The sequence below is a fragment of the Mirounga angustirostris genome, unplaced genomic scaffold (genome assembly GCF_029215605.1).
Source record: "Mirounga angustirostris isolate CCGP_5_RB_7025 unplaced genomic scaffold, mMirAng1.0.hap1 SCAF_3, whole genome shotgun sequence".
In the NCBI taxonomy this organism is placed as follows: domain Eukaryota; kingdom Metazoa; phylum Chordata; class Mammalia; order Carnivora; family Phocidae; genus Mirounga; species Mirounga angustirostris.
In genome coordinates this window covers 133,191,679-133,208,791 of record NW_026991711.1, presented here as the reverse complement: position 1 = coordinate 133,208,791, position 17,113 = coordinate 133,191,679, and the positions used below count along the sequence as shown (strand labels likewise).

The 17,113-nt window shown below is 41.4% G+C and overlaps 1 protein-coding gene across 6 annotated transcripts in view; it reads right to left on the bottom strand.

Annotated features, from left to right (window-relative positions):
- Positions 1-17,113, bottom strand: part of NOSTRIN (nitric oxide synthase trafficking) — a 60,957-nt gene that overhangs the window by 43,669 nt on the left and 175 nt on the right. For all 6 annotated transcript variants that reach the window (XM_064586649.1, XM_045868673.3, XM_064586650.1 and 3 more), the window contains one exon: positions 7,071-7,156. In XM_064586649.1, the coding sequence (XP_064442719.1) occupies positions 7,071-7,156 (86 nt within the window). Of the gene's footprint in view, positions 1-7,070; positions 7,157-17,113 lie in introns of those variants that run through there.

The following is a 17,113-nucleotide window of genomic DNA, read 5'->3' as shown; positions in this document are numbered from 1 at the left end:
GTGGAGGCAGGTCAATAAATTTTCATGAGTAAGACTGAAGACCACCAATAAGTAAAAGACCAACATTTGTCTTAGATTTTAAAATAAATGACACTTTTGAAAGAAAGGAGAGAGGAAAAATATGTGGCATCAGATTCAATATGTTAGAGCACAAATTAAACTGTAAGAATAGAAGTGACCATGTCATCAATTTTAGCATATCCTGCTCTATTAAAATTAAGATGATAGAAAGTGATTAAAAAAAAAGAAAGAAAAAGATTGTAGCTGGCCCCTATGTCTATGAGGGACTAATTAAAATTGAACTAAAGCTTTCTCAAGCTTGGAAACAGCAGGTGACAGAGCCATCCCTTCATTGTGAATTAAGAAGGAATTGTAGTAATCGGAAATCTTTGTTCATGAATCACCCCCACCCCTTGTTGCCTACTTTCCAGCACCAGCAGCTTCCATCTTGGGGGCTGGTGTGCTGACATTGTCCACCCAAGCCTTAGCAGTTTGCCTTTTGAAAGATGGTCGTAAGCCCATCTTACAAATGGGCTATCTTTAAAAGTTAGTTATTTAAAGGACATTTAAAGGACATTTTTACATGGAAGCTCTGTTATTCAAGCGGCTGGGCTTTTTGGCTAGCTCACAATACCCACCTCATCAGTATTGATTGCCTTAATTCTGGCTGCTACGAACAGTATGAGAAGCTGAAATGGGAGGACCGGACCTAGAGGACCCCTCCTTGGGTGTCCAGAATGAGACTGCCACACAGTTACCGCCCACTTCCAGCCCAGGGAGTGCACAGCTGTGGTCGCTCTAGAACTTCAGATTCTCCCTCCCTGGTCATTCTTGAACCAGTGAGGTCAATGGAGTCAGGTGGAAGTGTTGCTGTGGGGGAGGTCAGGTAAAACAGACAAGAAGGGCACTATTCAAATCTTTTTAACTGGAAAACAAAATTTTATACAGAATCTCACCATGTCATGGAAATGTTATATTCTGATATAATGGGAGTGGGAGTGACAAGGGAGCAAAGCCCTGCCCATCTAACTTCTCCTCACTCCCTAAAGTGGCCCCTGAGTACTCCCACAGACCTCTGTGTTACCAGCTTTAAAAGCTACTGGGCTTGGGGCGCCTGGGTGGCTCAGTCGGTTAAGCATCTGCCTTTGGCTCAGGTCCTGGTCCCGGGGTCCTGGGACCGAGTCCCACATCAGGCTCCCTGCTCATCGAGGAGCCTGCTTCTCCCTCTCCCCCTCTCGCTCTCCCCCTCTCCCTCTGCCTGCATCTGCCCCTGCTTGTGCCCTCTCTCTCTCTGTCAAATAAATAAATAAAATCTTAAAAAAAAAAAGCTACTGGGCTTAATGGCTGCTGATGTCCCATCCCAGAGAGGACCTTAAGACTCTGAAGGGAGCTGGACCAGGGCCTTTGAACATGTTGGAACACCCACAGTGGTGGTGCCCCAAACAGCCTGCCCAGTTGGCAGATGCCCTTACACCAAGCCTGCGTTGAGCTGGGTAGAAATCAAAATGTATCTTCTTTCCCACATCCTCCTCTGTATATTAGGAATGGATGAGAGTACATTCACACTGCCTTGGGTTGTGAGAATTAAAAAAAAGTAAAAGAGACCAATATAAGACACATCTAACACAGTGCCTAATCTGAAGATTGTGCTGGATAAATGGTGTCTTCTGTGGTTTTGTCATTCTTTTCTAGCTTTCTTTCAAAATAATATTCTATATACTGTGTAAGTAAATTTCTTTGACACACTAATTTACTGCTCCTCAGAAATAGCCTAACTTGAAAGTTATGAGTGCCTGGAGTCATTCCTACATTAACACATTCATTCGCTCAGTGAACATCTATTGAATGCCTGCTCTGTGCCAGGCTCTGTTCTGGTTACATGGGATACACAGACTCTCAAGGAGTTCAGCCTCCAGTGGAGGAGACAGGCAAGTGAACAGACTATAACACTATAGGGCAGTAGGGTCTAGAGCAGAGATACGCTTTAGTTCTATGCATCTCTGACAGGTACCATTCTGAGATGGGGCTGGAGTCAAGGAAGGCTCACATGGGATAATGAATCTTGAAGATGCATTGCATGGAGACTGGTAACCAAGGTGAAGAAGTGTCTACCTGACAGAGGATACAGCATGCACAAATTCAGGGGCCCATGATGGTGGGTGGGAGTTAGTGGGACAGGTGCCACGGATGCATAAAGGGGGGGGCAGTGACTGTCAGCGGTTCAGTAGATGCAGTGGGGCAGGGCTCAAGGGTAGATGGAGAGAGACAGGCTAGATAAGAAGCCAAGCCCCCTTTATAAAAGGTCCTTTTATAAAATACTATGAGGGCTGAATTTTATACTAAAGCTCGTGGAAGTCTGTGGAGAGCCTGAAACAGGGTCACGGCCACAGAGTGGAAGATGCACTAGAGAGATAGGGACAGGGCCCATGCCAGCTCCCTAGTCGAGATAACCTAACTTGGATTAGAAAAAGGAGATCCCCTGAAAAGACACAGCTTGGATCCAGGGTGCAAGGCTTGAGGGTGGAGAGTGGGTTAGATTTCTGCCTTCACTCAGCCCCTTAGCCAGGTGCTTTTGTGCAGAGTACAAACTACACCACTTCAAGACAATACTCCTAGACAGAAGAACAGGTTAAGAGATTTTTTCCCCCAGAACAATGGCAGAGGCCATGAAATGAGAAGAAAGCTATAGGCATGAAAGGTATTTAAAAGAGAGAAACATGAAGACTTGGTTATGAGGTGAGATAGAAGAAGGGGTCATAGATGGCTCCCAGGTATTGGGCTTGATTGGGTGGGCAGAGGTCCTAGTCACCATGGTAAAAAAATCCAGGAGTACCAGCTTTGGGGAAAAGTTGATACACTCTGTTATAGATAGGTTGAATTTGTGGTTCCATGGGACACCCAGGTGGAAATGTCCAACAGAGTGTTGGCTGTATGGCTTGGAGTACAAATAAGACATATTGCCTAGTAATATACATGTGCGAGTCTTCAATATGCAAAAAAGAGCTGAAGCTGTGGAAGTTCTGATCACCCAGGCCAGAGGTAGAGTAGAAAAGGTTAGGATTTATCAACGTTTTCATTTCAATCATTTATTCCTTTGTTGACAGCATCCGTAATGAATCGTGGATGGAATGATGACCAATTGCATTTCCTTTTTTGTTTTATTCTTTTCTTTAAGTTTCCTCACAGAGGAACAGTTGATTTTCCCATGAAAGCCCGTTTAAAGCCTAGCGGTGAGGGTGCAGGGGACTAAACCTTCACAAACAGTTTCTGGGCATATGCCTTTGTCCTTTAAGTCCAATCTGTGATTGTGTTAAAGTGAACCCAACGACTTTGACATCAGGCATCTTGGGAGCTGTTGTGTGTTTCTGGCTAAATCGGAGTTGCTACTACAAACAAAGGGAAACTGAAGCCACTAATTGGATAAAAGAAGCTAAGCATGACCATGAATTGCAGAATTTCCAGGCAAAATGATGTTTCAATAACAACTGCACTTTTCCATCACCACCAATTAGAACAAATTGGTAGGCAACTGAGCTTGGCAATGCAGCGTTATCTGGACTTAAAGCTTGATTGTGATGCTGTCTCTTGTAGCCACATGCTAATGTGGAACTGCCATGCAGAACCACATTCCCATGAATTCGTAAGCAAGGTGTCTGGAGCTGTTATTATCCAAGGACAGTAGAGACCTTGTTCTAGTAATGTAGGTGTAATAATAAGAAAATAAACCCTTAGCTAACTTTCATTTATTTATTCATTCACTCTACAAGTATTTGCTGAATGTATATTATGGGACTGATACCCTTAGTTCGAAGAAGCCCCATATGCTCCCTCACGGTATCTTTTATTATGCCAGCCACTGGATTTGTCTTCAAAATTTTCTATGTCATACCTTCAGTGGATATGCCTACTCTCTGTATTTCAAGAGTACCGTTTACTTGCCTGATGGGGTTTCTTATTCCTTGTCTATACTCTAAGTAACAGGATCGTTTTTATAAAAAGTACTGGCTTTCCATGTATTTTTCTAGTACAAGGGAAAGGAATCATTGACTTACATGTAGATATGTAGTAAGTCTACCCAACGAAGAGGAAAATATGCCCGGCACTCATGTCTGGATGGCTGATGGGAAACAGCCTTTTTATCTTTTGTATATCTAGGGTAATAAATACTGATTTCTCAGAATGGAAAGAGTAAGGCAGCTATGTTGTGACCATTCCTCCTATTGACACGGTTATTATGTCAACTCAGTTAAAACACCTTGTAGGAAGAGGTAGTGACTTCAGAATCACTCCCCATGGGAAAGAAATAACCCAGTCCTGGCAAGCGAAGTGACCTCTGTATTTGCCAGTTAACATACAGAAATACAGATGGAAAAAACACAATGTTTACGTATTCATGGATTAATAGAGAGTTTGTGTCCATTAGAAAACAGTTCTCCCAAATTACCTATTCTTTTAGTGTGGATGAACATCCTTCAGGTTACCTACATGATCCAACAGCGGAGCCAAGGAAGGAGAGCCTGAAGTTCAGGTGTAAGGAGACATTGCCAAAAGCACATTTATCAGGAATGGATACAAAGCAACTCAAATGGCATCTTGGTTAAGGAGAAATTATTCAATTGTATAAGATCAGCTTTACAAAAGAAAACAGATGAACATATGGGAAGGGGGAAAAGAAAAAAAGGAGAGAGGGAAACAAGCCATAAGTCTCTTAATGATAGAGAGCATTAGAGACTCGATGGAGGGAGGTGGGTGGGGGATGGGCTAGATGGGTGAGAGCAAGGGCACTTGTTGGGATGAGCACTGGGTGTTGTATATAAGTGATGAATCACTGAATTCTACTCCTGAAACCAATATTCCACTGTATGTTAATGACTTCAAATTTTTTTTTTTTTTAAAGATTTTATTTATTTGACAGAGAGAGACACAGCAAGAGAGGGAACACAAGCAGGGGGAGTGGGAAAGGGAGAAGCAGGTTCCCCGCTGAGCAGGGAGCCCGATGCAGGACCGATCCCAGAACCCTGGGATCATGACCTGAGCCGAAGGCAGACGCCCAACAAATGAGCCACCCAGACGCCCAATGACTTCAAATTTTAAAATTAACTGATTAATTAATTAATTAGCTTTACAAAATGTCCAGGAAACCACCTATTGCATAAATGACCTAATATCTAGCATAATTTTGCTGGTTGGGGTAAAATATTAGATTCCCCTTTTGTATTTATGCTATGTAGTTTTTATCCCAGAAAAGTGCATGTAATTTTGCTAACTAGTAGTATTCTTTAGATCTTCAAACTCTAGGGGGTGCCTGGGTAGCTCAGTCGGTTAAGCGTCTGCCTTCGGCTCCGGTCATGATCCTAGGGTCCTGGGATGGAGCCCCCCCATTGGGATCCCTGCTCAGTGGGGAACCTGCTTCTCTCTCTCCCTCTGCCTGCAGCTCCCCCTGCTTGTGCTCTCTCTCTTCCTCTCTGTCAAATAAATAAAAAATCTTAAAAATAAAAAAAAGATCTTCAAATTCTAAATTCTGCTCCATAAGAAGGTAAAACCATGGAGAGAAATATTCTTAGCTACCCAAGTGTTTTTTCTTCGTCAGAGCTCGTTTGCAGCTCTAGAACGTGTGGGTGGAAGGCTTTGTGCATGACTAAGTCTAGGAAAGATGGTAGCCCGAGGAAACAACTTCAGGAGAGACACAGGTAAGAAATGAAGGCTCTGACTGTAGATAAAGTAGATATGTGTGTGGCAGGGTGGAGGTGTCGTAAGTGACCTGGACAAGGGAAAAGCAATAAGGCAGTTTGGGGGTAATGATGCCCTCAAATTTATTCTGTTCACTGTTGAGTTGGTTTGCCAGGCATTATTTACCACCTGCCTTCTGTCTTCATAGGTCTCTACTGGGCACGAATCTTGAACACAGGTGCACCAAAATAATCAAAGCCCAGATGATTCTACTCCAGGTCACATGCACGGCTAATATATTTACAGATGCTTCCTGATCTGCAGGAGGGAAGCACTTTCTAATATAGGTAATGGGTTGAATTTGTATAATAGCTAACTGGTCATATTTAAAATAATTTCTTTTGAGACTAAAAAAGATTTCTTACAGGAGAGATTCCCTCTCAGATTGGTCCTACCTGTTCCTCTCATAGAATCAAGGCAATTGGCTATAGAAGTAACTTACTTTAATTTTTTTTCTTTTTGACGCTGTTTGACAAACTTATTTTTGTTTTTTGTTCTTTTGGGTTTTTTTTTTCTTTTAATAAATGCCTGTTTGAGCTTTCCTGTATCATTCCTTGGCCTCATGTATGGTTCCTGATAAAGTTAATGTTCCCCTTTGCTCTTGTCTTACTAATGCAGGATGCAATCGGCCCATGTCTACCACACACGCAATTATTTTAAATCTGAAAAGGTTACCTTAAAAGAAGACCTCTTCTGGAGGTCTCTTTAGAGTTGTTTATGATAGAGCTGTCTAGATGTAGGGAAATGGCTTAAAGACCCTTTATGGCCCAATTCAAAACAGGAACTTCTGTAACTTTCTTGACTGAGTTAAGGGTGCTCATTTTAACACAGTCACCAACTTGACACATGATCACGTCTAGCATTAAGACAAGGTGATACTGAAAATGGTCACTTTTCATATATCAGACATTTACCGACAAAGTCAAAAGCCCAGACTCTCAAAGCTCAGGACACAAAGATGAGCAAGGCATAGCCCCTGCCCTTGTAGGGGAGACAGAAATGTCAACTCATAATTGCCATCAGTGTGGGAAGTACAATAATGGCGGACACACAGGCACAAGGGAGTGCCCCAGGAGGGGGTGATAAACTCAGTCTGAGGAATCAAAAGAAATTTGACTGAGCCTTCCCAAGCAGAATTACTTCCTGTTGTTTCTTGATTTTTATGGTACCCAAGTGATAAATGTGCAATAGAGGAGAATCACTCTTCAAATCAGTCTCTCAACTACCAAAATATAACACCGAGTTCTGGAAAGTAGGACAGCTTGTAATCACTCCTCCAGTCATATCGTTAGCTGCAACTAAAGAGGAAGAACTGTTTATTGCAAATGTGCGTTTTGTACCTTTGCTGGAGAATGGATGTGACCTGCTTGCAGAAATTCTCTCCATTTTGAGAAAACTCCTTTAGGTTCTTGTACACTTTATTATACTGAAAAAGAAAAGATGCACAGACGGGTTATAAGCACTTCCAAAGGTAGAACTCCTATAAATTCACAATGCTCTGTAATGATGACTGTCATTGTAAATGATCATGCAGCTACGGGGACGCACATTTTTTGGATGAGTTCCTAAAATAAAGATTAAGTCTTTTCTGCTTGGATATGAAATATCTTGGAGAACTTTTCAAAAATAAAGTTGGTCTGTCTGTTTCTCCCCAGGCAACGACTCAGCAGTGGGGTGATTTTAAAGTCTGACTTCCTGTCACTTCTATTGTTCCCAGGATGGTTAAAAGTACATTCTGAAATATGCATACTGAGTAATCATTTTCTGCCTCCCCCCAAAGCTTTACAATAATATTCCTGGGTGTCAAACCCCAAACTCTTTAAAGTGAATGTTTTGGGGGGCTGAGATATGAAGATGTAAGTGAATAACTTGTTGGTAATATGTGCCCTGGTCCCTCTATATCTCATTTAACTCTAGTAATAAGAATGTTGTAACGAGGAGTTGAACATTTTTGTTGTACCAAACTTTTATACATGTATGAATAAATCTTTAGAAATTCATTTCTATATGAATTTAGCCTACAGACACAAGATTTCCAAGGGAAAGTTTTTGTCATTTGATTTAGAACTCCACAATGTCACTCTGAAAATTATATTTGTAAAAGTGCTCAGATGGAGAGAGTAAATGTGAATGAATTCTGCAGCTTTCCTGACACAGAGTAGCTCAGTTAGGTGGTGGAACCGTCCCAAGAGCCCTCCCTCAGAGTTTCCATCTGGCAGTTATGATACCTCATTGCTTTTTTTAAAATGAGACTTTAGGGGCGCCTGGGTGACTCAGTCGGTTAAGTGTCTGCCTTCAGCTCATGTCATGATCCCAGGGGCCTGGGATCGAGTTTCAAGTGGGGCTCCCCAGTCAGCAGGGAGTCTGCTTCTCCCTCTGCCCCACCTACCCCCAGTCTCTTAAATAAATAAATAAAATCTTCAGAAAAAAAAAAATGAGATTTTACAGAAGAGGATGAAAGTCCTCTATGAAACGAGCGCCATGCTGTAGCTCTTTGCTCATCTGATGAGCCAGCCTCCTCCAGCGCTCCAGGGGCGCTCAGCTGGGCACTGCGTGGAGAGCTCACATTCAGTGAGCACCTACTATGCAGCCAGCAGGTTCACATACGTGAGTTCTCAGGGCCCAGGTAACCTTTCAGTTGTCACGGGAGGACCTGGTATATGGTGCAAGCAGAGTAGCCAACAGAGGACACGGGGCTATGGAGGAGGAAAGGACCTAAAAAAATGACTTTCGGGGCTGGAAAGAACCAGTACCTAGGATATAGGAACACAATCCTATAGATACCAAATTCTTTTATCTTCATGCAGTGGTTTCACTTCCCTCTGAACTTAGCACCGCAAGCCAGGGCAGGATTTGGGAGACACACAGGAGTAGCAAACAGCTTTGATGAAACTGCCTTGGGCTCAAGGACAGTGGTCAGGGAGCAAAGCTCTTTACAAAGACATTGTTAACTCCTAAAGCAAGGTTTGCAAAATCATGTGATTGCAGGCACCTGTCCATACCTGAGTGAGCAGCAGGGTGGGGACAGCGAGCTGGAGAGACAGCTGTCCCAACTGCTCTGGACCAAGGGAATGTGGCCCATGATGGCCAGATATCCCAGTTTGTCTCAAAAAGCTGAAATAAGGATTAGCATCTGAAATATGATTTTCTGAAAATAATTGTAGCCAACAATTTACAAATTTTAAAGCTCTTGGCAGAGCCAGCAAAACATACCGATGGTGAGGTTTAGGTGTAGGCTGTCATGAGAAAGTGATTGTCCTCTGAGTCATGAGAGTAAATCACTATTTGGCAACCAAGTCATTTTTATTTCCATAAAAATAACTTGTCATAGGAACGATGTGATATTATAAGGCCCCTTTCCTCCCCTTATGGGTACAGTGGGAAAGTTTTAGCGAGCATTTTAAAACTGTTTAGCTTTTTTGTTTGCTCCTCCATTGCCTAAACATTTTCACTATGTTCCCCTAAGACTTTTATTTTCCTCCCACACCACCAAATAACATCCCACAAATCACACAGAGGTATCATGAGAAGAAAATAGGTACATGTTTAGCAGGGCTCACGTCCCTGGAATAAAGTTATTTCTCAGTGTCTGGCCCTTTGGTGAAGCCATGTGACTAAATGCTTCGCAAGGAAGCATGGGTGAGAGTACTGTGTGGGGTTTCAGTGAAGTTTTCTTCCTCCTCTTTCCTGACACCTGAAATTAAGAAACAATGGCTGCCCCAATGTTTATAGCAGCGATGTCCACAATAGCCCAACTACGGAAAGTTTGACAGAGGAATGGATAAAGAAGATGTGGTGTTTATATACAATGGAATACTACTCGGCCATAAAAAGAATGAAATCTTGCCATCTGCAATGACGTGGATGGAACTAGAGGTTATTATGTTAAGCGAAATAAATCAGTCAGAGAAAGACAAATACTATATGATCTCACTCATATGTGGAATTTAGGAAATAAAACAGATGAACATAGGGGAAGGGAAAGAAAAATAAAATAAGTTGGAAACAGAGAGGGAGGCAAACCATAAGAGACTCTTAACTACAGGGTACAAACTGAGGGTTGTTGGAGGGGAGGGGCGTGAGGTAACCCAGTGATGGGCATTAAGGGGGGCACTTGAAGGAATGAGCACTGGGTGTTGTATGCAACTGATGAATCACTGAATTCTACCTCTGAAACTAATAATACAGTATATGTCAATTAAATTGAATTAAAAGAAAGAAAGAAGAAAGAAAGAAAGAAAGAAAGAAAGAAAGAAAGAAAGAAAGAAAGAAAGAAAGAAGAAAGAAAGAAAGAAAACGATGGCTGATGCCATAAGGTGATCTTGAGATGACACCATGTGCTAAAATGGTAGAGCAGAAAGAGAAAAAGAGCCTGGGTCCCCGAAGGCCCTGGGGGCCACCACACATGCCCTCAGCTCTCTACTTTTGGACTTACTTTCTGCGTGAGAGAAATACAATTTTTTTAAAAGCCACTCATTTTAAAATGTGCAGCTGAGGGCACCTGAGTGGCTCAGTCGTTAAGCGTCTGCCTTCAGCTCAGGTCATGATTCCAGGGTCCTGGGATGGAGTCTCACATTGGAGCAGGGAGCCTGCTTCTCCCTCTGCCTCTCTCTCTCTCTGTCTCTCATGAATAAATAAATAAAATCTTAAAAAAAATAAAATGTGCAGCTGAACATAGTTCTAACTCATATATAGCCTCTTAACTTTTTATTTTAAATTATGAAACATTTTTATGTTTCATAAAATAATAATGATACAGATAATAATAATGATACCCATTATGAACTCACTTCCTAAGTTATAGAGATATTTAACACTTTGCTTCTGCTTTCTCTTTAACCAACTGTTTTTTCCTTTTCATAATTTCTTTGGCTATACTTGGACATTTATTCTTCCATATGAAGATTTATCTAATTACATTTTTTTAATCCCTATTGGGATCCTAATTGGAATTGTATTACATATATATCAATTTGGGGAAATTGACTTTTTTATGGTATTTAGACTTCCCATCCAAGGACATAGTAAGTCTTTTCATGTGTTCATCTTATTTTATGTTCAATAAAATTTTATGATTTTCTTTATAAGTCTTATAGCTTTCCTGTTTGATTTATTTAGAAATATCTCACAGTATTAAACTGTGAGTTTTTTTATGTAATGTCCTATCTGCTTCGGTCTCCAGCCCACAGCAAAGCAGAAACAAAGACCCGACAAAAACACCAGGGGGCCATGTGCAAGAGAGAAAGATTCCAGTGCATGCTTGCAGGGTGAGTTCTCCTGCTCTGAAACACTATGAGGCCGGGGCTGGGAGAAGACAAAGCAGAAACATGGATTAGAGGATTTTGGAGGCTTCAGACCGGGAGTGAGAAGAACCATCAGCAGAACCAGGAGTGTAGGGAAGGGACTGTGAGCTGAGCTGTCCTGGGGGATGGGCCCACACTAGCCCCATCGCCTGAGGAGTCTGCGCCCAACAGTCCTGGAAGAGAACAGGGTTCCTCAGACCCCACGCGTGAGGATGGGGGTTTGGAGGGGAAATCTTGCCCCTAACCAAGGTGGAAATGAGAAGAACCAGTAGAGAATTTTTCTATTTATCAGGCCATCAAACCTCTCCAAGACATGTTTTTAAAATACTATCTCCAGGGGACTAGTTCTAGGAGGCCAGACAGCCCTGAAAGTTTCTAAGCCATTGATTCAAAACTCAGTTGTTTTGGGGGGAGTTGGAGATCCTGTGAGAAAGTGGAGAGTCCCTGTCTTTCCCCAGTCGTTCAAACTCAACTGTTTAAAGCAAAGCACAGCTTATGCTTCAGTTGATCCTGGGCCTGCCGGTTTTAGATTTTAGAAGATGATTTCCTGTTGTTTAACAGACTGGTACTTCCTAATGCTTTCATATCATGGCACACCTAAGAAATGATATTTGGGGGCACCTGGGTGGCTCAGTCTGTTAAGCATCTGACTCTTGGTTTTGGCTCAGGTCATGATCTCGGGGTCCTGGGATCGAGCCCTGCATTGGGCTCCCTGCTCAGCGTGGTCTGCTTAAGACTCTCTCTTCCTCTCCCTCTGCCCCTCCCCCTGTGCTCTCTCTCTCTCAAATAAATAAATCTTTAAAAAATAATAAATTAAATAATAAAAAATGATATTTGTACTGGGACAGTGTGTGGTAAATGGACAAACTTGTTCAAGGCAGAAGAAACTGGCCTGGAGCTCTTCCAAGCCCCGCCCCCCGCACTCTGCACCCAGCCACATCCTGCCAATTTGAAGATTGCCAAGTTTCATGTCTCAGGTACACCTATAACCCATTCACCAAATTCCAGGATGCCCAGGCACATGCTAGTCCAGAAGCTTCTCAGTACATTATGTTGTTGTTAAGTTCATGATCAGAGGACAGCAGGATGTTCTTATTAGAGAGCAACTGAGAGAATCTTTATCTTTGACCCCATATGCAATGTACCGGACACTCCCCAACAAACCCTGATCTCCCCTGAGATAAAGGTGACATAGATAAATAAAAGAGTTGCTAAGAATACTTCCATTAGTGCAGCATAAGCCCTTCTTTAGAAACAGTGATTCTGTACCTTTCATCATGTACCATCTACTCAGACTTAAAGACAAAATCTGTGAAAAGCAGACTTGCATAAATATCAAAGCAGAACCCAGGACCATCTTGTCCTGTGTGTATGAGATCAGAAAATCTTGGAACATGTGTACTTTAAGGTAAAATCCCTTGACCTTGGGCTTGGCTCTCCCTTTGCTATCTCACCTCTCCTTCCCAACCCACCCTCTTCCACCAGAGAGGCCACTGAAGGGATTCCATGGAGCACAGCTTGAAAACCCCTAAAGTCTAATCCCTTTATTTTATCGGTAAGCACCAAAGAGCTGAGAATAACTTCATTAGTTAAGGGCAGAACCGTGCTTAGAAATATTAGGGGAGCCAATCAATTAGAGAAACCATCAGAAATAAATATATTTATAAATAGCTGATCAGTATAACTACACTAAGTTTACATGGAGTAATAGTTACCTTTAAGTATTATGATCAGTACAAATGGCTTCCTAATGTCATCAACCAGCACAAGAAGTGTTTTCTTTAGTCAAAATCATATGGAAGGTAAATTTTTGGTGTTCTTTCCCCACCCATTGAATTTTCAAATACCCCACCCCTACCAAATATTCATTCCACGAAGAAAAGACCATACTATTGATCTTACATATCCATAGGAATTTTTTTTTAATATGCTGTCTCTCCCTGGGGTCATTAATTAATTGGAAAAAAGTTATGTATTTTTTCCCTGATAAAGGCAGTTCAGGCAAGTGGTGGAATATTTGGGACGTTTCTGAGCCCCTAAAAAAACTCTTCACCGAGAAAACTGGTACACACAGGCATTTCCCATTCAGTCTTTAAAAAATATTTCTGCCCAGAATTTGTAAGCAAATTCTTTTGTATAAATGTTGTTATCACCAAAATGGAGCAATCAAAGTAATGGGCACATGGAATAATTAGATAACTTCTAAACAATATCAAATGCACTGTATCAACCCTGGACTAACTGTTCTTTCTGATTTTCCACAATTGGAATGATTAAGGTTAAATTCAGTTATTCCCAAAAAGTCCATTTCTATTCTAAATGGCAGTATGGAAAGTTTTTGGACAGTGATATCCTCATAGTATTAAATAAACCATGATATTCCACTTATATTTAATCAAATAAGCTTTTGTTTGATGCCCTTCATATGACAGGCACTGTGCTACTGATTTCATGTGAATCTTGATTCACGGGGGATAATATTTCAAACCATTGCTCCTTTAACTAAGGGATTATCTAGGTAAGATCTGGAATCCCCACGACAAACCATCATAAGTTATGAGATTTGGACATTAAAGAACATAGTCTACTCCATCCTCTCCTCTTCTTACTTTACAAGAGGAAACAGGCCCGTGAGATGTGGATGGCATATCACACTATCTCAGGGATGCTGTGGGCCACAGGACATCTATGTGGTCGGACCCAATCTGCCGCCTTATCTCTGCAAAGAACCCAAATCCCTCAGAAGCCATGGACCATTGTAACGTTATCTTCTATCTTAATGCAAGTGAGCATCCCATGGCCCAGGCTGAGCCACTGAGATGGGAAGCCCAGATCGGCACGTGAGCCAGGTTAAAGGAGCCGTCCCACAGCTTGGCTGGTACTGCTTCCCTAGCTGATGATGTTAAGGGAAGGGACAGACTGTGTGGAGCCCAAAATGCCTGCTTTGACAGGTCCCTACCTGGATACCGTACGAGTGAGTAAAAACATAAATTTGGTTATAGCTTGTTATTTGCCCATGATTTCTGTGGCATTATTTCATAGGAAGGTGCTGCTTTTGAAGAAAAATGACTAGATTATTTCATTTGGAGATAATTTGATTCCTGTCTATTTCCTTGCACCTGGATTTGAAAATTATTTCGCTTGGCATTTTTTTTTTCTTTTTCTTTTTTTTTTGTAGGTATAGAAGCTAAACTCAGAGGCATCAAGACATTAAGGCTCAGAGCCAATTCTGTTCCTTTTCAAAAACAGAACTTTAAAAATCTTCCTCAAATAAGTTCTGACACTCTTAAGATTAGTTAAAAGCCTACACAACATTTAGGCAATATTTGTGCTACCCTGGTGACTAATAATTTGAGCATAGACACTGACCAGGCTGTTTGATGTTGAATAGCCCAGCTATTAGCCTATCTTGGTCACTGGAGCATGAACTTAAAAAGAGATTTTAAAATATTTTTTTGTATTATGGTTCCTTTGGCTGTGTTGTGAAATCTATATTTTACTCAGAATTTTTAAATGCATTAGATAAAATAACATAGGATTGCAAAAGAAACATTATATTGATATATATTTATTAAAACATTTAAAAATTATATGTGTGCTTTTAAATTAACATACTAAATAACAAGTCTTAAGAATAACTCAAATTTCTAAATCACACGGAATGTAAACAATATTTCTAGATAATTACAACCACTATAATATCATATAAAAATGTCGGTGATTTTTTTTTGGTTACAAATCACAGACACTGTGGTAGTACTGAAGTTTGTTGCTTATATTCAGAATTGAAGTAAATTCTAAAGGTTTTTTTTTTTTATTTGAGAGAGAGAGAGAGAGAGAGAGAAAGTACGCATGAGCATGAGGCAGGGGCATGAGGGGGGCTACTGAGTAGGGAGCCTGACACCCAGCACGGGGCTCAATCCCAGGACCCCGGGATCATGACCTGAGCCGAAGGCAGACGCTTAACAGACTGAGTCACCCAGGCACCTCTGAAGTAAATTCTAAATTTCAGTTAGAAATTAGTAGAAACAAAGAGGCACATTTTTCCCATTGAATTTCATGTAACCATTGATTTTCATACATGGACCCACCGGGGCAGACCAGCTTAAAAACTGTAGGTAAGCTAAGGCTTTATGAATTAAGTGTGTTCCATGCAACCCTAAGGACAGAATGAGACATTTTGCAGGTAGTTAAACTTTGGGTTCTCTTTGGTTTCCTCACAAAGCCATGCCCGTGTTTCAGGAAGCATTCATCGGCAGTCCATTCCTTTGTTTTATTCTGCCGCCCAACTGCAGCTTCATCTTCACACATTATTCCCCAAGCACAAACTAGAACTGCGCCAGGAAATCAACGTGAACCCTTGAAAATGAAACAATTGCAAATAAATAAAGATTCCATGACTTTAGAGGATTTGGGAAACCTGGCTGAAGGGATATCCGCCTCCTCTTGACTCCCAGACTACCTTTGATGGCACCTGGCCCAGAGAGACAACCTTCAGGTTGTGGACAAGGTTGGGAGCCCCTGGGGACGTAGCTCAGCTGAGGGAAAATAACCCCTCAGCACGTTAAGGAGGGAGCATGAGGCTGACCCACACATGTGGTGACGGGTTCTCCTGGGGGCTGCTTAGAAGGAAACATGTCTCCCAGATCCTGATTTGAAGTCAGCCTTTGAAAAGGACATTAGGCGATTAGTTCGCGTTCGTGTTATTGTTGCGTTAAATTAACTTGGTCCCAGTTTCTCTCTCTTCTATCTCCTCTTCACGTGGTTGTGACTTTCTTCTTTGGTGACTGTTAATGTCAAGTTTTTGCCTCCACTTACCCCATCCCTGTCTCACTCAAATACCCCTATGCAAAAACGTCATCAGAGTATCAGTGGGAAGAAAGGAGAGGGGTTAACATTTGGTTAGGGGGCAAATGCAGAGAGAGAAAAATAAACAGCAAATACATGAACAAAAAATTATCTGTGCTTACAAATAGAAGATTGGGATGGAGGAAATTAAAGGGGAGAATTTTCCATCTTAGAATCTATATACAACTATATTGTTGGAATTCGTTTTTACATTAGACACATATTTACTTTTGTATTTAAAAAAGTAGAAGTAGACAGAGCTTGCTATTACACGGTCATTATTAATATTATTAGCCATTACGACTTCATCTCATTAAGCCCATCTGATTCATGAACTCGTTTTGCGCGGTCGCGTTTACAGCTCCATTTTCTCTAAACCTGTGCTTTGTCCATTGTATAAACACAAATGAAACCAGTAATTCTCTGTTGCTCTTCTTCTTTATAGGCTTTATTGTAGCCCTCATTTATCTGCTTCTCCACAGTTTGTAATTGTTGGGGGTTTTTTGATAAAATACTTGAGGGATGAATGCAACACCTTGCTTCTGATGTCACCGATCTTAGTTTTTTGCCACCCTTTATTGAGCTAACACCCTGATGATTCTTGATTATTTTACGTCCAGAGTATATACACCCCTACACGCCTTATTTTAATTGCTCCTTATTTCCTAAATTTCATCTCTACTATTGCTGTCAACAACCTCACCCCATCTTTGGACTTTTGATCCATCTTCTTTTTTTGAGAACACTCCCAGGACTAAACAAACATGTTGGTAGACCAGTGTGAGGAACCACGGGAGGCTGGGCAGGGTGGGGGGCCCGTCCTTCCACTTACAGGCCTTACAATTCTGGACCTTACATGATATGGGGAAATATGCCAAAATCTCCCGCCCTAACTTCATTCTCAGAGCCTCAAATTGGCTGCAGATTCTGAGTGTTTGTGTAGCCACTCTACACACCACGTTGGCACCATTGGTGTAACTCTTAAGAATGTTTTCCAAACAGCCACCATCTGCAAGCAAATATGATGCTATCTATACCCCCTTGAAGTTTTTCCAACAATACGAGAATAAAAGATGACAATTAACCTGCTCTGTCATTTGCTAGAAAGGGTTGTTTTAAATCGAACCAAAGAAAAGCCACAAGACTTTTGTATCACGGCCAATATCTAAACATATTTGTCTTCCGAACGTCTCAAATTCCTTAAGTTAAAACCCATTAGTATATAAACTCAC